General features: G+C 42.4%; 1 protein-coding gene across 2 annotated transcripts in view; it reads right to left on the bottom strand.

Moving 5' to 3' along the window:
* Positions 1–23,580, bottom strand: part of LOC115459021 (BTB/POZ domain-containing protein KCTD3-like) — a 112,228-nt gene that overhangs the window by 77,632 nt on the left and 11,016 nt on the right. For both annotated transcript variants that reach the window (XM_030188882.1, XM_030188881.1), the window contains exon 2: positions 4,330–4,383. In XM_030188882.1, the coding sequence (XP_030044742.1) occupies positions 4,330–4,383 (54 nt within the window). The remainder of the gene's footprint in view (positions 1–4,329; positions 4,384–23,580) is intronic.

Below are 23,580 nucleotides of genomic sequence, written 5' to 3'. Positions count from 1 at the left end.
GTAAACTTTGTGCAGAAATCTGCAGCAATCTCATTTCCCAACTGGAAATGTACTGGTGTTTTAGAATATTTGAAGTGCTGACTTTTAATAGGTAGGTTTAGTGTAGCCTTGAGTTCTTGGACTTGCTGCACATATGCTTCTCAATGTCTACTGCAGGTTTTTGTTTTAATTATTGCAGGGTCTGGTAGTGGAGGGTGTTTCTGCTGCCATCACCAATGTAGCGACAGAATTTGAATAAAATGTTTTTGGACGTTGAGTTTAAAGTGAAACATTCTACTTCTGCTCTGTACCTGTTGTTGGGAGTTTTACTGGTTGATTTGGGAATGTACAGTGGCCTAGTGGTTAGGGTGGTGGACTTTGGTCCTGAGGAACTGAGTTCGATTCCCACTTCAGGCACAGGCAGCGCCTTGTGACTCTGGGCAAGTCACTTAACTCTCCATTGCCCCATGTAAGCCACATTGAGTCTGCCATGAGTGAGAAAGCGCAGGGTACAAATGTAACAAAAACAAAACCAAAACAAACAAACTATGTGAATGAATAATTATCCCACCGTTTGCTAAGCCACGTGGCTTTGCCGACACTTGCACAGCTTAGTAAACAGAGGGGGGGGATATGAAACTAAATGTAAATTGGGAAGGGAAATTGGACTCGTCCAAACAAAAAAGCACCCTGCTAGCAGCCAATTTTCCTTTCCATCCCCTCCCCTCACCGAAATTGTTGGTCAGAGGATCCCAGCAACCCAGGTAGCTTGCAGAAGCAAAATGAAAAATCAGAATGGGGCCTCTGAACCACTACAAGGCTCAAGGGCCTGCCAAGTTCTCACTCCCCCCTTTGACACAGACTTCTGTACTTATAAGAAATCTGTACCAAAGGAGGAGGCGGGAACATGGTAGGACCTTATGCACTGAAGCAGCTTAGAGACCCCACACTGACTTTTTCCATCTTTGCTTCTTCAGCCACAGAACAGCCTTAGTGTACATGCTACTGTTGCTCTTTGTCCCAACTCTACCTCAGTCAACCCACCTGGACATACCCAAATGCCAATTAGGACAATCTGCCCCTTCTGCTGTTGATTCAATGTCATGCTTCCTATCTAATTCAAAGTCTTATATCTCATACCAGAATTACTTACAAGGGATTTACTGTTCAGAGAAGGAGAAGAGGGGGTATGAAGAGCGGGAGATAAATTTGTAACTATTGTTTTTTAGTTGCATGTGTTGTCCATTTTATTATGAGTATGTTCTGAGGTCTTCTTCCCTGGGCATTTTTTTGGCAGGTATTTGAAGTGAATAAACAAATGTACTACTTATCCCTTTTATATACTCATGGCAAAAGAAAGATAGGCCTGCTTTAAATAAATACAACTGCAACACTGTATAACACAGCCCATACTAGACTACAAACACCTTGTACCTGAGCAGTAAATGGAGACTCTTTGTAAGTCAATCAATGCAGAAGGTCATATAACCTCTTACTCCTAGGGGAACTCTGCACAAAAAAAGTAAAGATTCTGTAAAATAATACACACTGTATTTTTAATTTTCTTGTGCAGAATTCCCCTTTTCCAACAGCTGGCTTTTCACCCCAGGAATGAAATACCCCCACCACCACAGCAGTTTCCCTCCTCAGGTTCCACCTTCTCCATTTCATTCTTAATTCTTATCCCTTCCCCTGTTAAGTTCAGTCCCCGGCTTTCTCTATACCTTCTCCAAGGTGATACCTCCAATTTTTCTCCCCCTCCTCCACCCATTTTTATTCCACCTGTTCTCTATCCTCTATCAACATTCTGCCTTCTAGAGTTCTCTCTCCCCGTCCTTCGGCTTTTACTTCCCTCCCTATGCTCTCCCCCTAACTCACAGAAAGACCCTTATTCTGTCCACCACAAAGGTATCCTCCCCTTCCAAGCAAACACCTACCTTACATTTCTGTCCCAATCCCCACAGCACACACCATCCCATCCACCTTGTCCCAATCTCCCCCCCCCCCCCAACCCCATCCACTTTGTCTCAGCCCCCCTCCACAAGGCGCACACCATCCCATCCACCTTGTTCCAGCCCTCCACTTCCTATAGCACACACATCCCCCTCATCCACCTCTTTAGCAGCCCTTCCCACTTCATCCACCCTTTTCCAGACACACCCCTTTCCCTGCCTCCACATCACTCCAGCACGCCAAGAGGAGTAGCTGCCCAACAGCACATCAGGTTGCTTCCTTCTCCTCTGCAGACCCGGGCCAGATGTTCTTTTGAGCCATGCAAGCTCTGTACAACCGTGCAGTTTAAAAGAACAGCCGCAGACCAATGCAGAGAAGCCGGAAGCAGCCCAATGTGCAGTTGGGCAGCTCTTCCTCTTGGCACGCTGGAATGGTGTGTATACAGGGAGGCAGCTGGAAACATAGAATCTGTGTCGCAATGCATTGCAATAGCAGACTGAACCAAACTTTGCGTGGAAAAGGCAAATTCCGAATTGTGCAGTAGCATAGAATTCCCTCCTGAGTAACCTCTGCATTTTATAAGGTCTTCAGTAAACAATCCTTTCAGACAAATATTGGCCTGGCTAAAATATGGGAAATGGACGCAGAGAGGGAAAATATGTCCATGCAGTGATATATTATTGGAGTATAGTTAATAGGCCATTCTTATCTAAGGGCTTAACACAATCCTTATTTTTCCTGATTCATTGAATGATATGACTCTAACCAAGCTATACAGCACTTGACCACAAGAAGCTAACATTTGCTGGTACTGCTGAAAAGCACAAGGATACTTGATACATATGATTTATCAATGCCCACTGATATAAACCTTTTGGAGAGATATCTGATCAGAAGTCAAAAAGGTGCTTTGCACTGCTGTTGTTACCAATCCTCAGGTTGTTATATTTAGATTGTTGGTTATCAGTGATACTTTAGAGCAGTGCTTCCTAATCCTCTCCTAGAGGCACACTGCCAGTTGAGTTTTCAGGATTATCACAATGAATATGCATGAGATACACTTGCTGGTAGCAGTGACCCCATTATATGCAAATCTGTCTAATGTGTATTCATTGTGGTAATCCTGAAAACCTGACTGGCTAGATGTGCTTCCAGTAGACAACTGAGAAGCACTGTTTTGACAAAAAGTATCAAATCATTTGATATATTGATCACACTGAAGCTGCAAATTATCTAATCAGAAAACCGCTAACCTGTTAAATAAGTATTGCTGCTGGCAAAATATATGTCTAGTCCACCAATATGAGTTCAATGCTGCTAAGAAAACAGAGTATCAAAATTAGTGTGATTTGGCAGGCTGCTCATGAATACTTGGGATACCAAAGCCAGTATGTAATGACAAGTTCACAGATACTGAAGATTCCATGATATCAAGATACTTATATTGTCTGTTACCCCTACGACAATATTGAATGTATGTTAGATGTTGCACTGTTCTTTTGTTTGCTGTTTTGATTTTACAATGTTAATAAAATATGCAAAACAAAAAATAAAATAAAGAAAAGGCAAGGTGGGCTTGCAGTTACCTGGTGCACAAGGAATCTACTACTACTACTACTATTTAGCATTTCTATAGCGCTACAAGGCATAGGCAGCGCTGCACAAACATAGAAGAAAGACAGAATCCCCACAATAAGTTTATCTGAAGTCCATAAGAAATCTCATGGCATTCAAAATACAGTGCAGCATATAGCATCTCTCATGCAAATCTGACACCAAAGTGAAATTTAAAACGTAGGTAACCCCTTCCCTAGCATCTCCTCTCCAAGCAGTTTCTCCCTACATCCCCACTCACTTTAGAATCGCTGCACTTGCAGTAGCAATTTCTGGAGAAAATTCAATTTTAGGCCTGTAAACCATCACACACTCAAAACTCTACCAGTGGCCCTGCCCCCTACCACCAAGTAAAAGGGTAGAAGAGACAGGGCCACCATATGGCCTGTAAACACATTGATGGCTTACAGGTACCATGCTGAATTTTAGGAGCTCCAAGTTGATACTGCTACTGTGGGTGCTGCTCAATAGCAACGCCTAATGACAGCAGCATCCTGGCATCTATGAGAATTTGGCACTGTAGGGAGTTGTTTACATTACCTATGCCAAACTTCAGGCCTGAGGAAGTTATTTGAATTGGGATCTACATAACTGGACAAACACAAAAAGAGAAGCATTAAAGGGGTCAATATTGAATCTATTAGTTTTTGCTGGACAAATCAGTGCCTTCACACATTCATGTGCTTTATAGCTTCATTATGAACAACTACTGATTTTTCTGATCCACCCATGCACAGCTACAACCAGCGTTTGAGTGTAAGGCGAAAATATAAAATACAGTACCTGGAAAAAAAGGAATCTGGAATCCACATAAGTGTCTGCCTTGATGTACTAAACCTGCAAGTCCAAAAACAAATATATATATATATATATATTCACACATAGAAAAGAAGAATGTGAAATTACAAATGCCTACATCTTTATGCTAACCTAACTGTAATTTTTGAATTAACAACCGTAGAAAAATCTTTATTTTAAATATCTAGGGCCCCTTCAATAAAATTTGCTTATGCAAGATTAAGGGCCCCTTTTACTAAACTATGCTAGCGATTCCTGCACAGCAAATGTGCCGAAGCTCATTCGAACTGCATGGGTTACGTCAAAATTTGCCATGACGGGAATTACTAGCATGGCTTAGTAAAAAGGGCCCTAAGACTGTTAAAGAGGAAAAAGGTCAATCAGACTGATCAACTCTCAACTAAAATAGTAAGAAATGCAGTTTTAAGCAAATGAAGCTATGTAGCTGTTCAAGACGCCTACTGAGTAAATATAATTCTTACGATCTGTTCTCATGGAAGCATCATTACAAACAAATGAAACAAAGATCCTGCACATTATTTATGCTGCTCAAAATGTATTATTCATTCACATATGGTTTCTGAATTCTTTCTTCCCTTCTCCAGATCTAAACCCATGCAGGCATCATAAAATGGTCTGCTTTAAAAGGGGGACTAAACAAACAAGATTTTGAAAAGGGAAAAGGGTCGTAGAGCCAATATACTGCCTTTCTGTGGTACAACCAAAGCGGTTTACATTTATTATATGCAGGTACTTTCTCATTCCTAGTGGGCTCATAGTAAGTTTTTGTACCTGGATCACAAAAAGCTGCAGTAACAGCAATAATAAAAAGATACATATACAAGTTAACACACACAAGTTATTTTACAAATCAACTCAGCCTGCAGTGTAATATTATATAAACCACAAAGTCACAAGTCTCATCTCAAGAGTTTAAAGCCAAAGAAGCTGATGGATTAAAGTGCACAGGTCACTTCGTGCTCTAAAAAGGTTAATTATACAATTTAAATAGCAAAATGCACACCACTTGCCCTTTTAGAAGTTAAATGCAACTATTTTTTTTTTTTTTTTGCAAACAGCTATTTCTTGAACGTTTTACATGGTGGCTTCTTGGATCTGTGGTCACAAAGAGTGTCCTAACTTAATGCCAGTTTTGATTGGTAAACCAAGTGTAGTGGTGAATAGTTTGCATTATCTAAGGATTATCTTTCATTTTAGACTCACATTTCATGATTAAGCGTCATCACTTGTAAATAGAGGTTTTTATGTTTTGAGTCAGCTGTGGACAGTGAGACAGTGTTTTAATTAAGGCAGCACTGTACACTTTAATACATTCCTATTAATATCCTCAGCTAGACTTCAGTAACAGTGTGTGCTGGAACAACTCAAAATAATAATATTAAACGACTACAAACATTACAGAATATCGTATTGAGGGCTTATTTTACAAAGCTGCACTACCGATTCACAGTGAAGCAAATGAAAGCCCATTAAATTCCTATGGGTTTCTTCTCATTTGCTGCGTTGGAATTGCTAGCGTAGCTTTGTAAAAGAAGCCCTGAGAGTCTGAGAAGACATCTATAAATATGAACACACGGTTTCCAGTCCAATTTCGGATTTCTTTTAAAATTCTTACTCTGGCACACAGAACCTACTATGAGTGGCTTCCTTTCTATTTAAGTAGTCTAGCCATTCCTTATACTCCTGCAAGGTCCTTATATCTTGTGATTTTGGGGGGTTGGCTCCTGTCCTCCGGAATAATCTTCCCAAAGTAATACATTACCTTGAGAAAAAAAAAAAAAAAACATTCAAAGGAGAAATTATGTCTTACCTTATTTTCTTTCCTTAGTCAGCATCACTGTTCTAAACCACAGGTGTTTCCCACCAGCAGATGGAGGTAGAGAAGCTGAATTCAACCAGCGATATCACCGGCTATGTGTTCGGCTCTCTGGAACAATGCAGTATGCATCTGCCCAAGAAGCAGAAGTTCCCTTTTGGTAACGCACCCAAACCTATCAACCATTGCAGCTGCAATGATAAGCAAGAGAGAAAACACCACAGAGTGGCATTCACTTGCTTATCATTGCAGCTGCAATGGTTGATAGGGATGGGTGCATTACCAAAAGGGACCTTATGCTGCTTGGGCAGATGCATACTGGATTGTTCTAGAGAGTCCCACACATTGTAGTTGGTGATGTCAGTGGTTGAATTCAGTATTCTCTACTTCCATCTGCTGGTGGGAAACACCTGCTGGTTTAGAAAAGTGACATAATTTCTATTTTGAATTTTTTTTTTTTTTTGCTCAAGGTAATGTATTACTTTTTGGAAGATTACTCCACAGGACAGGAGCCAACCCTAAAAAAAAAAAAAAAAAAATCACAAGACATACCAGGAAATAGTAATCTCATGGGAACCCCATTTGGCTGCCAATTGTAATCCAATCCTTTTCTTTTTCAGTTACTTCTAATAAGACAGAGCATACCCAGAACCTCGGGTCAAGGTCTTCCAAGGGCAGGATTTCAGAACAATGACGCCAACTAAGGAAAGGAAAATTATCACATAAGAGATAATATCTCCTCTCTCAGCGCCAGTTTACACTGTTCTGATACAGCGGAAAATACCAAAGTAGACCTAATGGGAGGGGGAAGACAAGGCCCCTTTAATCTCTGCCAAATTCGAACAGACCCTGGCCAGAACATCCAAACTGTAGTGCTTAGCAAAGGAACGTATCAAGGACCACTATGCTGTACTGCAAATCTTCTAAGGTGAAACAGCCCGGGCACCTACCCAGAATGCTGCCTGAGCCCTGGTCAATTGAGCCTCCAGTCCTTGAAACAACGGACAACCCATAACAATGTAGATGGACACAACAGTCACCTTAATCTACCTCGTAGCAGAAACCTTAGAGGCCACCTGGCCCTTCAGAGGGCCATGAAAGAGCACAAAGAGGTGATCAGAGAGAAAACTCATTCATCTCCTTCAGGTACCGAAGAAGCGCCCTCTGGATATCCAGTTTGTGGAGCCTCTGGTCCACACGGGATGACCCCCCACCACCACCAAGAAAGCAGGCAAAAACACCAACACACCTCCTGACAAGGAAGGGAGAAACCACCTTCGGCAGAAAGGATGGGACCATACCAAGGACACTGAATCCTCCACACAGGACAGATAAGGGTCTTGGCAAGATAGGGCCTGAAGTTCCAACACCCTCCTAGCAAGGTGATGGCTACCAGAAACTCTGTCTTGAATATGAGGTTGAGTGCAATGACTCAAACAGAGTCCCCCACAATGCCCAGAGAACCAAACTGAGGTCCCACAAAGGAAAGGGGATGAACTGGAGGGCACAACTATGTAAGAGCTTCTACAGGAAGGCATTGTGCAGTACTATGAACCTGACTTTAAAGTTACAGACTTAGGCCAATGTCAGCTTTCAGGCTAAGGCTTGTTGGCTCAATAGGCCCAGTCCTCTTGAGAAGTGAAAGGAACATTGCTGGCATAGCCAAAGCTACAGGAAAGCAAAAATAACTTCAACAATCACCTTGTTTACAGAAACTGGGTCTTCATGTTCAAGACCATCTGCTCCTGGTGCCAATGGCCCTGTTGTTTGGTCTTTCAAGCCACAACAGTGGAAAGTCCCAGATTTGTTATTCTGAACAGCATGGCTCTCTAAACCCAAGAAAAGGGTATAAGAAACCCGTCCTTAAGCATAACATCAACAGGGTGTTACCTTGAGCAGTTTAAGCGAGAGCTGCCATCCATGGAACAGATGACAGTCCTGATCCAAGCCTACCACATCATGAACAGCATCTGAGTCTCGTAAAGTGTGGCTACTGCCCACCTGTTCCTACTCACTTGCTACTGGGGATGCCTGCCTGAGAGAGCCCACCTGCTGACTGACCATCCTGGAGAGAGAGACCACCTGCTGGCTGCGGTTCCTGTGTTCTTTCAAGAAACCCTACAGCCTGCCTGCCTCCATCTACAACATCCTGAGCGAGAGAAAGCTTCTGCCATCAAGTCAGACTGTATGTTTCTTCTCTTAGAGCCTTTGGAAAGTCCTAATCAGTTCAGAACTAGGGCGCGTGTGTGCATTCTCTACCCTGCCTTGACAGGTACATAAGTACTCTGTATTTTACCATCATTTTGGGTATATTAGCATAAGTGCATTGTCTCTGATTTACACTGTTCTACTACTATCAAACAATAAATTAGCTTTTATTTTTCTCTAACAATTGAGCCTTATCTCTTTCTTAGTGCTTTAGGCTATAAGAATTTAGATCTGACCTCAGCGGGATATCTTATTCTAACCAGAGTGCTACCTTTCATATTTTTCCCAGCTTTCACACACCTCGACTGCCTGACCTCTACCTGAGGCTAGGTAATTGTAGTAGTAGCCCTGCAAGAGCACCATCCCCTTCAAAGAATGAGCCATCTCCTTGTACAGGGTCAGAGAGGTGCCCCTCATCTGTCCCCAAAAGCTGGAAAATGCAGCCACTTGGACCTTCAGGAAGCTCAATGAGAGTCCTTGCTCCAGGCCCTGCTACAGGAACCCCAAGATATTGGGAACCTGAGCCCTCCAAGGGGATAGGGGACATTCCTTGCACCAGAATTCAAAAACCTGCCAGATCCTGATATAAGCCAAGGGCATGGTCTTCCTGGACCACAGCAGAGTAGAAGTCACTGCAAGGAAAACCCACACCCTCTCTAAATATCACCTTTCAATGGTCACACTGTACTCCAGAAGGGATCTGGATTTTCCATGTCTACTGGCCCCTGCCAAAGAAGCCACTGATCCCTGGGCAGAGGAAGAGGGTTGCTTACCAGCCGGCACTGAAGATCCACACCACCAGCAAGACCAAGAGAGGATGACATGCAATCCTGTGCATCACTTGGTCCACCAGAGACCACAGAGGGAACACACAGTAGTAGCGCTCTAGAAATGTTAAGTAGTAGTAGTAGTAGCTCCGCAACCAGCCACGTTGAACCAGGGCATCTATTTCTCAATCAACTGAAGAAGTGCTCCGCCATCGCATTGGCTCGAAAAGCCATCAGATCAAATCAAGGAGGCCCTGTGCAGTCCACCATGAGCTGAAAGGCTTGCTGCCCCAGCTCCCACTCACCAAGATCCAGCAGACAGCAAATGAACAAGTCCGCTTGCACACTGTCCTTGCCTGCAATATGGACTGCTGAGAGAGCCTACAGATGTGCTTTCACCCAGCCACTGACTGACTCTGGGTCCCACCCTGCCTGTTGATGTATGCCACTGCCTTCGCATTGTCTGACATCATTCTCCTGAAAGGCCTGTAGAATCATTTCATTATATGGGCATGATTTTTGATTCACAGCTTACCTTTGTCCCTCAAATTTCCAAAATCTGCAAATCCAGTTTCTTTGTCCTTTGTCATCTTCATACAATCCATAGTTACTTTAGCCCTGAAAAGGTTTTCCTTAATCTCTGCATTAATGACTGCTAGATTTGACTATTGCTCTACTCAATCTAATATCAAGAAACTGCAGTCTATCTAGAATACCGCTATTCACTTGCTATGTCATGTTCAATGTCACGATGATGTTTCTCCTCTATTACAGAAATTCCACTGGCTACCCATTAAGCAATGAGTCCTCTTCAAACTTCTCACTCTTATATCCAAAGCCTTCAGACTTGGCCTTCCACAATATTTGTCTTCAGTCACCATCCCATACACTCCGGCTCATTATCTTTGTTCTCTCCACGATTGTTTGGTTTTTCCTGCTCCTAAATTTGCCCAGTTTAGAGTTCACCAAGCATCATGTCTTCTTCTTTGCCACCCCATCCTCCTAGAACTCACTCCCGCTGTATATCCGTACTGACACCTCTTTCAAAAGCTTTAAAACCAAACTAAAGACATGGCTGTAATGGTCTATTGCTCATGTTTGATCTATTCTTACTGTACATCGCCTTGAGTGAACTCCTTCAAAAAGGCGGTAATAAATAAATCCCTTCCCTTAGCCTGAGCTTGATCTGGTCTGTAGATTTTCTCTGTAGTTCCCCCCCACTCTCCATCCCCCCTCTCCTTCCCTGGTATTTACTGTTTCTCTATTCCCCTCCCATTTTTTACCCACCCTTAACCTTCTGTCAAGTTTGGTGAGAGTGCTCTTCTGCCTGCTCTTATTTACTTTCCTGTCAATTACTGTAGTTCCTTTCTGTTTTTTACACTGTTTTCGATTTATTTTTGTACACCATCTAGATCTGCGAGTTAAGCATGGCGGTATAGAAAAACCTCAATAAAACTATAAACTCAGACCACTTTCCCTTCCAGAAACGACTGAAACTCCAGCAGATCCAACTGGACCACCTGGGTCTCCCAGGTGGTTTATGGACCAGGACACCTCCTCACTGAACCAGGTGCCCTGTGCTACTTGCCCTAGGCAGTGAGCTTCCCAGGCAAGGAGAGTTGTGTCCATGGTGACCAGCATCCATTGAGGAGGATCCAGAGGGACCTTCCTCAAAAGGTTCACTGGACTGTTCCAACAGGCCAGACTGAGCCTGGCTTGGGCGTGAACAGCAGCAGAAGAGTGAAGTCCTGAGAGAACAGAGCCTACCGGGTCAAAAGGGCCCACTGCAGAGGACACATATGAGCCCTCATCCAAGGCACCACCTCTAGAGTAGTGGCCATGGAGACCAGGAGCTGCAAGTAGTCCCAGACCATTAGCTGTGGAAGCTCACACAACTGGCATTTCTATACATGCAGATTCTCCACCCGTTCCTCCAGGAGAAATACCATTTCCCGATTCGTGTCCAAGCAAACTCGCAGGTACTCCAGAACCTGAGATGGAAACAGATGACTCTTGGGATGATTCATGAACCAGCCCAGGAATGCCAATTGGGAGATAACCTGATCAGTGGTCTGACTGGTCTACGCCCGAGTCAACCTGTTGTCCAGATATGGGTGAACCTGAACCCCCTGGCAAACCAAGATGCATTGCCACCACCACCTTGGAAAAAAAGGGAGAGTGGTGCCATAGCCAGGACAAAGAACAAGACCTGAAACTGAAAATGCTTGCCCAGCACACAGAAGCATAGATATCTCCTGTGATGATCCACAATGGGGATATGTAGATATTGAGTGAGGGAATGGTATGCTTGGACACAAGTTGGAGAATGGGTATAGATAAGCCTCTGTGAGGCCCAGGGAAATCACGAACTCTCCCAGCCACACCGATGATATGACTGAGCACATCTATCTGAAAGTGTGGGATCCTGAGAAAATACTATGCTCCACAGAGAAGAGGATCTCTTGCACGAGGCCATAGGAGAGGCAGAGGCAGAATAGTTTATCATCAAACCAGCTCCTCTTGTAATTGATTATAACCATATTGGTTGATTTTCTTATTGTACACATACTTTTATTTATTTTATTTATATGGTTATAGATTTGCTGATCCCTGAGACAGGCATCCTCGCACCGAAACACAGATCTGCTTAGAGTCCAACTAATAAAATTGTTTTTTACCCTTGGAATTTGTATTGTTCCTCCCCTTCTCTCTTTTCTAATCTGTGCCTTGATTCATAAGGGTTTCTTCTCCTTTTTTTTGTTTTTTGTATGTAGAAATTTGCTAGATGTAAAAGGTGAAATGTGTTCTTCCCTGCTAATTTCCTTTCCTTAAGTCTTGCTAGACCAGTCCAGATGAGTAGATATTTCCAAACCAGTAGATGGAAAGCAGAGAACACTAGCAATTTAGTGACATCATCACTAGTGTAAGATACGGTACAGTACTGAATTTGCCAGTATACCACTGACCAAGAAAAACTGAAAAAAACTTGAAGCATCATTTATCAACCTTATGGAACAACAACGCAGTGTCCCAACAGTCATTGGAAGGTACTAGATGAAACTATTACCAGAGCAACATCAAAGAGTAAGTACAATGTGCAGCAATAAAGCTTTATAGCATAGATTTAAATAGCTCACAGCCCTAATTGGACTGGGCAACCCCTTCCTATAAAAGTGGCCAGAAAGGCCAATAGCCCCCCCCCCCCCCCCCCCCCCCATTTTTGCTACACATCAGAACCAGCTGAAGTCTTTCTGTGTGAGTACCAGACTGGTTTAGTAGCACTCAAAGAATATTAGCAGGTAAGAGCTAATTTCACCTTCCCTGTCATCCTACTAGTCTAGTTCAGACAAGTGAAATGTACCAAAGCTCAAAAAACCCAGGTGGGAGAAGACCAGACCCTGATAACATAGCCAGTGTAATTGTACCAGAAGGGGGGAGGCATGATCAAACCTGTGGGCCTTGTATAACAGATGGGCAGCTGAGTTTTGAAGGGTCTGTAACCTACAAAGAGAAGACTTTGAAATACCAAAGTGGACAAATTACAGTAGTCCAACTGAGATCAAGAAAGCGTGAATTAAAGTATGAAGAGAAGGAAAGTCCAGGTAGCTGTACATAGATCAAAGCTGCCTCAATGTTAGATATCCAAGTTAATGACACGGGTGATTTGGGGCTCAAAAGTTAATTTTGCCAAGATAATGAGAAGAGTTAACAGTTGGAATGGGCCTGTTGAAGAGAACTGGAATGACAGCAGGAGAAGGGTGAAACCCAGTAACCCATGAAATGATCAATTTGGAAGGATTACAAAAATGTTTGGGCTTGGACAGTCAATCGGCTAGGGCATCCAAACATATGTTAGCTAAATATTGGGGAGATGTGAGAGATGGGGGGGAAAATATATCAATAAAATGTCATCTGCATAGAAAAAATGAATGTTGGGATCCTGAACTAGTATGGCCAATGAACTCATATATACTGAACAATAAGGCAGATTAAGATCGATCCTTAAGAAACACCACAGGCTAAGGGTTGTTCTTCCAAAACAGAGGAGGGGGTAGGAACACTGAAGGAACAATAGGAAATGCACCAGGCCAGGATGGAGCCAGAAAACCCAATATTACAAAGAAGAAGAGTGTGGCCAACTAAGTCAAAAGCAGCAGAAAGATCTAAAGATACAAGAAGGGCAATTTGAGTAGAAACCTTGATTCCTCTCCTGTAGTAGGACATATTCTATGGCTTTGCCCTAGAAAAGAAGATGGATTTCATACTGTAACAAAACTAAACTAGGCAGAAGGAGTTTGGGTCAATGTTAATATGATCAAGGGAACAACTTGTGAATTTGAGGCAATATTAACCATGCACTCATTTGTCTGTCATGAACTCCTGCAAAGCTAATATAACAAACTGAACTCTGCCCTCTACAAATAAGGCAGGATGAGAGTTCTGCAGAAAGTGGAGGAAAGAAGTGCACCTAACAGAGGTGGCTGATGCAGGTTAAACTGAACAGGGATGCTGAAGAGTAAAATAAGGATCATTAATTATGTCCACTGTCTTTTCCACTTTCTTTCCAAACAGCAGGTCTCCTGTACAAGAAGCACCTGCCAATTTGGAATAAATATCTTCACACAAACCAGAAGTTTGCAATCATGCCAGGCATGGAGACTCTGGCTGAGGTTTTCAAGGCATCATAAGTTGTTCTGATAAAAGTGAGTGCAACACTCATCAGCCTCTGCCAGCTGGGCTTGGGCAAGATGTCTTGTATACTAAACCATGTATGGTTGGTGGGCAGCTACATGAACAGAAGGCATAGCTCTTTGAAAATCTTTCTTCCCCAAATTATACAGAAACAGGAAACCTTTCCTAATGGAATATTAGAGAAATTCAAGTATTTCTTAGCATTCCTCATGGCTGCTTCTACCACTACTGAAGATTGTGGCACCTAAAGCTTAAATCCTAGGGCTGGGTGGGATTTATAGTTTATGTCCAAATCTTTTTGAAACGGAGTGTACAGTAACATGGATTCTGCCTCATACGCAACTGCTGACCCTTCAGCATGTCATGAATTGGATCAGCTGCTGTTGTTTTAGGGGACTCTGAGGTATATTTTCAAAGCACTTAGACTTACAAAGTTACATATAGAGGGGCATTTTCAAAAGAAACGTCTAAATTGGGATTTGGACGTCTTTGTAAAACATCCAAATCCGGAGGCGGGGTAAAACATATTTTCGAAAAAAGATGGACGTCCATCTTTTGTTTCGAAAATACCAAGGATGTCCATAGATTTGGATGTCTGACTTTCGGCGATTTTTGAAACCAAGGACGTCCAAGTCAAAAACGTCCAAATGCAAGCCATTTGGATGTGGGAGGAGCCAGCATTTCTAGTGCACTGGTCCCCCTGACATGCCAGGACAGCAATTGGGAACCCTAGGGGACACTGCAGTGGACTTCATAAAATGTTCCAAGGTACATAGCTCCCTTACTTTGTGTGCTGAGCCCACCAAAACCCACTACCCCCAACTGTACACCACTACCATAGTCTCTACGGGTGAAGGGGGCACCTAGATGTGGGTACAGAGGGTTTCTGGTGGGTTTTGGAGGGCTCGCTGTTTCCTCCACAAATGTAACAGGTAGGGGGGTATGGGCCTGGGTCTACCTGTCTGAAGTGCACTGCACCCACTAAAACTGTATACTTGGTCGAATTACCAATTAGAAATACATCCGAATCAACACAAACCTATCTAAATCTGCACTACCCAAGCTGCAAAGGATTTAAATACAAAACAATTTACACATCTAGTTTTTCCTACATAAGCACACAACTGTGGAACGCATTACCGAGAGCCTTGAAAACGATGTACAACCACCTAAACTTCCGGAAAGCACTAAAAACTAACCTGTTTAAAAAGGCATACCCCACAGATCCAACTTAAATGCCTAATCTCAGCAACACAACCAAACTAAAGCACGTAATGGACATAACACAACTCTTCCGTTCTCCGATTCCCTAATGTGGCTGTGCCACATGAACTTGATCTTACCACAACATCACCCTACCGGAGCCCGCAAAGTACACAACAGCATCTGAAAGTGGGGCTCTTGTGCACAGGAGTAAAGCCAGAAGAGTAGGACAGCTCTTTAGGTCATGGTGGTAAAGGAACATAGATAGATTTTTAAAATAACCTTAAACAAAATCTGGAATCATCATCTGGAGGAAAAAAGTAAGAATGCTCTGGAAGCTGGAAAGGAACAGGATGCCTCTTTTGCCACTATAGCCAACACCAGCATAGAAAGCATAGTCACCGCACAAAGGATCACGTGGAAGTGGGGACTATCAGAACTGAATGTCTTTTGCAATATCAGGAGTAGCCACACGAGGTGGAACTAGCATTACACTGTTACTATTGGGTAGAGAGTGAGTCCAGGTGCCTCCTGTTAGTAATGGGATTATCTGAGCTGGCATGCTTGTGTTTCATCAGAGTTTTAGCTGGAACTGATGAAGAAAAGCCTGTCCTCGGGCTTTTACAGGCACTCCAAAGGCAGGTACGCTGTGAACCTGGAAACCTCAAAAGGAATCTCCCCTTTTGGGTGACTGAACCCTTAAGGTCACTGTGCCAAGAGGTTGAGGGCCTTTGCATGGAAATTCTAGACTGGCTTGTGCATGAGTACATGCCCTCTGTGCAGAGCTCTTATGCAATTTTTTGAAGAGCAGCTTCTTTTCAGCTTCAAATTATTCCCATAAGTGATTAAGATAATCCCTCTGTACTCATGGTGACATTCAAGAACAATGTTTACAATCCTTCTGATCATGGTCAGCACACAAGCTTAAGAGACATGTGGTAAACGTGTAATAATAAACCCAAGCTGGGTGACAAAGCCTCCTTTTTATTGTGAAAAAAGAAATGTAAACAAAAACAGCATCAAACAGCAATTTTAAAGATTTAACAGGAGAGCTTTGATTTGTGTCCATTCAGCCGAGCAAGAACAAAACAGAGGAACTGAGGAACCACTGTATGCAAGAATCGCACATGGTTAGAACTGTACACTAAGTTCTGAGCTATGAGAGAGCATTTCTATCCTGTTATCATCAGATGTCACCTACTTGTGTCCCTAAATCTTGTTTGTCCATGGGAATGCAAAAATAGATGCAATATTATTTTCTTAAACAGGGCTCTCATTTTTCTCAGTCATCTCACTCAGTTCAACACATCCATGAGCAATTTCAATATCATCATACTTAAATGTTTTCTACTTTAACAGAGGAGGAAAATCCATTTCATGAATTTATTATGGAGTTGGCTACATTTCAGAATTTTAATGCTTATATTTCCTATTGACTAAAACTAAAGTTATTTCCTGAATTTCGGAACTTAAAAGGCTCAGAAAAAAAGTTGTGCTATAAATAACACAGAGTGTATAGCTGATGTAAAAACTCAGCCCAACACTGCCAAAGTAACATTCCACTCAAAGCCACCAATGGCAATGGCATTCTAAGCATAAACAACATGAGAGGCAACACATTTTCTGTCATGAATAAGAGCAATGTGTAATATCTACTTTATTTAATCTTTATTTATGTATGAAATTTCAAATTAAATTTACAAGAATATCTCTTCAACAGAAAATAAAAATGAATAGAACACAATAACCAGAAAGGGGAATAAAAGGACTAATTTACACAAATCAAAACCATATTATAGTATTCCATTGCAAGAGAGAAAAGAGTTACAGGAAATTTAGGAACAATAAACAATCACAATATAAGCACAGAAGACATATTGGACAGCAAGTCTGGGACACTACCTCTTCCAAGCAAATTATTCCATATTGTACTGAGGAAGAGGATTGAAGAAAGAGATAGAAGCCTCCAAAGGCAATTTAATTACTAGGGGGGAAAAAAAGACAACCAAGATAATTCAAAAACAAAAACTTTTACTAAGGTACACTAAGGGAAAATTATGGTCTACTTGATAATTTTTCTTCTTTTAGTCAGCTACACTGTACTACACCAATGAGTGTTATCCTTTCCTACCAGCAGGTGGAGGAAGAGAAAACGGAATTCAACCAGTGACATCACTGGTATAAGTTGGGGTGCTCCCTGGAACAATTCAGTACGCATCTGACAAAGCAGGGGAAGGTCCCTTTTATCACACACCCATGCCTCACCAACCATTGCAGCTGCAATGACAAATGAAGCGAGTAAAATACCACAGAATGGTACTCGCTACCCTGCACATACTAGGATATAGAAATATCACAGGAGCCCCTTATTGCTGCCAATCAGGATAAGAATTGTTGTTGTTGTTTTTAAAGAACTGAAAAGGAATCAGAGCATACCCAGAACCCAAAGCCAAGGTCTTCCAAAGACGGTTGCAAAACAGTGTAGCTACATAGTAACATAGAAGATGATGGCAGAGAAAGACCTGTACGGTCCATCCATTGTGCCCAAGATAAACTCTTGTGTGCTACTTTATATGTATAAATTTTGTTCAAAAAATAGGGAGCACTATTATTGAATCCAGAGTTAAACAATACACTATAACACTATCACTCCAGACAATTATGCTGTTACATCAAATATTCAATTTATTAAATATCAGTACTAATCCAATATGTGCCTGAGTTACTTAACCCTCTAACAATTACCATTGATCCATCACATATTCTCTAACTATACTATTCCATTCCACACCACTCTCTGCTGAATCACTTCCTATTCCCAAACCAACAGTCACTGTTATGTAAATTGATAAACGGAAAATAACTAAACAGTTACATTTCCATTTGGTCTGTCAATGTTTATTGGTTTGATCTTTCCATAATTAAGAAACGTTTTCTTCAACTCCAAAATGCTGAACAATAAAGTTCTTGCAAGGCTTGAAAGCTTCTTTGATCTCTTGGTTGTGGATACCCAAGGTGTACAAGCTGGTTTCACCAGGATGGGCATGAGGCTGGGGAAAGAATGCTGGAAAGACATCAACTGGTTCAGATGGAACTCCGACACCACCTTCAGCAGGAACTTAGGATGAGTGTAAGCTGGTTTTCACCAGGATGGGCATGAGGCAGGGAAAGAATGCTGGAAAGACATCTGGTTCAGATGGAACTCCGACACCACCTTCAGCAGGAACTTAGGATGAGTGTGGAGGACTACTCTATTGTGATGAAACAGTATGAGGTGTATCCACTACTAAGGCCTGAAGCTCACTGACTCTACAAGCTGAAGAAACAGCCACCAAGGAAATGACCTTCCAGCATAGGAATGTCAAGTCAAATACAAAGCGCTGATAAGGAAGGCAAAGAGGGACTTTGAAAAAAACATCGCATTGGGGGTAAAAACACATAGTAAAAAATTTTTAGGTATGTTAAAAGCAAGAAGCCGGCAAAAGAATTGGTTGGACAGCTAGATGACCAAGGGATAAAAGGGGCAATCAGGGAAGACAAAACCATACCGAAAAGATTAAACGAATTCTTTGCTTCGGTCTTCACACAGGAAGATTTGGGAGAGATACCGGTGCCAGAAATGGTATTCAAAGCTGATGAGTCTGAGAAACTGAATGGAGGAGTGGCCTAGTGGTTAGGGTGGTGGGCTTTGTTCCTGGGGAACTGAGGAACTGAGTTTGATTCCCACTTCAGGCACAGGCAGCTCCTTGTGACTCTGGGCAAGTCACTTAACCCTCCATTGACCCAGGTACAAATAAGTACCTGCATACAATATGTAAGCCGCATTGAGCCTGCCATGAGTGGGAAAGCGTGGGGTACAAATGTAACAAAAAAAATCTCTATAAACTTGGAGGATGTAATGGGGCAATTTGACAAATTGAAGAGTAGCAAATCTCCTTGACCAGATGGTATTCATCCCAGAGTAGAGATAGAATTGAAAAATGAAGTGAAGGAACTATTGTTAGTAACATGTAATTTATCTTTAAAATCAAGTGTGGTACCGGAAGATTGCAGGGTGGCCAATGTAACGTCGATATTTTAAAAATGTTCCAAAGAGGATCCGGCAAATTATAGACCGGACAAAATGGTAGAGCCTATTATAAAGAACAAAAGTACAGAGCATATTCAAAGCATGGATTAATAGACAAAGCCAACATGGATTTAGTGAAGGGGAAATCTTGCCTCACCAATCTATTACATTTCTTTGAAGGGGTGAACAAACTTGTGGATAAAGGTGAGCTGATTGATATTGTGTATCTGGATTTCAAAAGGCATTTGACAAAGTACCTCATGAAAGACTCCAGAAGAAATTGGAGAGTCATGGACAGGAGGGTAGTGTCCTATTGTGGATTAAAAATTGGTAAAGATAGAAAACAGAGAGTTAAATGGTCAGTATTCTCAATGGAGAAAGGTAGACAGTGGGGTTCCCCAGGGGTCTTGTTGCTGGGACCAGCTGCTTTTTTAACATATTTTATAAATGATCTAGAGATGGGAGTAACTAGTGAGGTAATTAAATTTGCTGACGACACAAAGTTATTCAAAGTTGTGAAATCGCAAGAGGATTGAAATCATTGCTCAAAGCCCACCTCTTCAATGTCGCCTTCGGCACCTAACCACTACAGCTCTACTCAGGAAATCTAGACTGCCCCAACTTGACATTTCGTCCTTTAGATTGTAAGCTCCTTTGAGCAGGGACCGTCCTCCTTTGCCAATTTGTACAGCGCTAGTAGCGCTCTAGAAAATGCTAAGTAGTAGTAGTAGATTTGTGAAAATTACAAGAGGACCTTACAAACTGGGCATCTAAATGGCAGATGACATTTAATGTGAGCAAGTGCAAAGTAATGCATGTAGGAAAGAGGACCCGAATTATAGCTATGTAATGCAAGATTCCACGTTAAGAGTCACAGACCAAGAAAGGGATCTCGGCGTTGTTATATTTATTTACCGCCTTTTTGAAGGAATTCACTCAAGGCGATGTACGTTGAAACCCTCTATTCAGTGTGCTGCAGCGGCAAAGAAAGCAAATAGAATATTAGGTATTATTAGGAAAGGAATGGAAAACAAAAACAAAGACATTATAATGCGTTTGTATCAGTCCATGGTGCAACCGCACCTCGAATATTGTGTTCAATTCTGGTCACCGCATCTCAAAAAAAATGTGGAGGGGCATTTCGAAAGGGACGTCCAAATTTCAATTTTGACATCCTTGCAAAACGTCCCGATCCAGGGGCAGGGAAACCTGTATTTTCGAAACAAGATGGACGTCCACCTTTCATTTCGAAAATACCATCAGGGACATTCATATTCTTAAAATTGGTCGTCTTTAGAGATGGACATCCCTAGACAATGGACATCCCTAGACAATGGACATTTCTGATTTTCAGCCATTTTCGAAACCAAAGACGTCCATGTCAGAAACGACCATATGCAAGCCATTTGGTCACGGGAGGAGCCAGCATTTGTAGTGCACTGGTCCCCCTGACATGGCAGGACACCAACTGGGCCACCCCAGGGGGCACTGCAGTGGACTTCATAAATTGCTCCCAGGAAGACAGCTCCCTTACATTGTTTGCTGAGCCCCCAACCCCCCCCCCCCAAAACCCACTACCCACAACTGTACACCACTACCATAGCCCTTACGGGTGAAGGGGGGCACCTAGATGTAAGTACAGTGGGTTTGTGGTAGGTTTTGGAGGGCTCGCTGTTTCCTTCACAAATGTAACAGGTAGGGGGGGGATGGTGCTGGGTCCGCCTGTCTGAAGTGCACTCGACCACTAAAACTGCTCCAGGGACCTGCATACTGCTGTCATGGACCCGAGTATGACATCTGAGGCTGGCATGACATATTTTTACAGATTTTTTTTTGAGGTCGGGAGGGGGTTAGTGATCACTGGGGGAGTAACGGGAGGTCATCCCCGATTCTCTCCGGTGGTTGTGTGGTCATTTTGGGTACCTTTTTGTGCCTTACTCGTAAGAAAAGCATGTCCGGGTGAAAACGTTCAAGTGCTCGTCAGGGATGTCCTTTTTTCGATTATGGGTCAAGGACGTCCAAGTGTTAGGCACGCCCAAGTCCCACCTTCGCTATGCTCTGACACGCCCCCTTGAACTTTGGCCATCCCTGCGACGGACTGCAGTTGGAGACGTGCAAAATTGGCTTTTCGATTATACTGATTTGGACCGTTTCTGTGAGAAGACGGTCCACTTTCCGATTTTGTTGAAAGATGGGCAATAGTGGAATTAGAAAAGGTACAGAGAAAGGCGGACAAAAATGATAAAGTGGATGGGATGATTTCCCTATGAGGAAGGGCTGAAACGGCTATGGGCTCTTCAGCTTGGAGAAAAGACAGCTGATGGGAGATATATAGAGGTCAGAGGTCTATAAAACAATGAGTGGAGTGGAACGGGTAGACGTGAATCATTTGTTTACTCTTCCCAAAAATACTAGGACTAGGGGGCATGTGATGAAGCTACAAAGTAGTAAATGTAAAACGAATTGGCGAAAAATTTTCTTCACTCAACATGTAATATTAAACTCTGGAATTTGTTGCCAGAGAATGTGGTAAAGGCTGTTAGCTTAGCGGGGTTAAAAAAGGTTTGGACTGATTCTACACGAGCAAGAAGTGGTTATGAAAATGATAATAGACCAGAAACTTTGAATAATAAAATATATTATATATGATGATTAATATCGAGATTGTTTTTCCCAGAGTTCCGGGTATGACTCCTAAAGTTTTCCTCAGAAATATTTCCTCAATTATTACTTTCAAAGGAGTGAAGCCTGTGAAATGGGATTACTTTAATCAGTGGAATTTGAATTAGAGACAAGTATATGTATTGTTAAATAACTTCTGTTTTTTAAAAGAGAAAGAATGTAATCAGATGTATTATTTCTAACTAATATTAGACAATAAGTATGTTTTCAATTAAATGATTTGACTTTACACCGTATTGGCCTTGAAGAAGCAAACCAGATAATCAATGTGGAATAATGAATTAGACGAGTAATATGTGGGGATAATCAGGTTAATACCACGTTTTTTTCTGTTAATTGTTTGATTGATCTCCTTGTCTTGTTTCACTCTCCCTATTTAGTGGTCTAAGGAAGAGAATAGAATTACCTGACTGAAACAATTCCTATATATTACTTTCTCTGTATTTTCAACAAGTTGTTTTATCGCTTGTAAAAAAAATTAAATGGTTATAAAAAAAAGTTGTTTTTTTTTAAAAAGGTTTGGACGGCTTCCTAAAGAAAAAGTCCATAGACCATTATTAAAATGACTTAGGGAAAATCCACTGCTTATTTCTGGGATAAGCAGCATAAAACGTATTGAATTTTTTGGGGGGTTCTTGGCTTGATGGACCTCTGGTCTGTCCCAGTGTGGCAATACTTATGTAGGTCAAATACTTACGATGGCAGGAATTCAGTGGCTCGAAAGGAGCTTTCATCAGCTGGGTGAGAATGAAGCTGAGATCCCATGACACTGGTAGAGGTTTGACAGGGGGCTTTGAGAAAACCAAACCTCTCATGAAGCAAACAACTAGAGGCTACCCAGAGATGGGCTTACCTTCTACAGGTTGATTATAAGCACTAACTGCACTAAGGTGAACCCTTATGGAGTTGGTCTTGAGACCAGATTCTGAAAGGTGTAGACGGTATTCAAGCAGGGTCTGTGTAGGGCAAGCAATGGGATCTAGAGTCTTGCTCTCACACCAGCCGGCAAACCACCTCCATTTAGAAAAGAGTAACATCTCTTAGTGGAATCTTTCCTGGAAGCCAGCAAGACCCAGGAGACACCCTCCGAAAGACCCAAGGAAGCAAATTCTAGGTTCTCAACATCCAAACTGTGAGATCCAGAGATTGGAGGTAGGGATGAAGAATAGACCCCTCGTTCTGCATGATGAGGGTCGGCAAACACTCCAATCTCCACAGTTCTTTGGAGGATAACTTCAGAAGAAGAAGGAACTGTATCTGCCACGGCCAGTGCAGGACAATCAGAATCATGTTTCTGCGGTCTTGCTTGAGTTTCAACAAAGTCTTCCCCACTAGAGGTATGGGAGGATACGCATACAGAAGACTTGTCCCCCAATTGAGGAGGAAAGCATCTGATGCTAGTCTGTCGTGGGCCTGAAGCCTGGAACAGAACTGAGGGACCTTGTGGTTGAGCAGAGTGGCAAAAAGATCCACCAAGGGTCTGCCTCACGCTTGAAAGATCTTGCGGGCAATGCCCATATTAAGAGACCACTCATGAGGATGCATTCTCCTGATTAGTATTGATTTTGCCCGCCAGATAAGTGGCTCGAAGGAACACACCATGTCGGCGAGCCCAGTGCCACATCCGAACGGTCTCCTGACACAGAAGGCATGATCCAGTGCCCCCTGCTTGTTGGTTTAATACATTCCAACCTGATTGTCTGTTTGAATGAGTACAATTTGATGTGACAGCCAATCACTGAAAGCCTTTAGAATGTTCCAGATCGCCCGGAGCTCCA

This window comes from Microcaecilia unicolor, unplaced genomic scaffold, assembly GCF_901765095.1.
Source record: "Microcaecilia unicolor unplaced genomic scaffold, aMicUni1.1, whole genome shotgun sequence".
NCBI lineage: Eukaryota > Metazoa > Chordata > Amphibia > Gymnophiona > Siphonopidae > Microcaecilia > Microcaecilia unicolor.
This window is presented reverse-complemented; position numbering and strand designations above follow the sequence as displayed.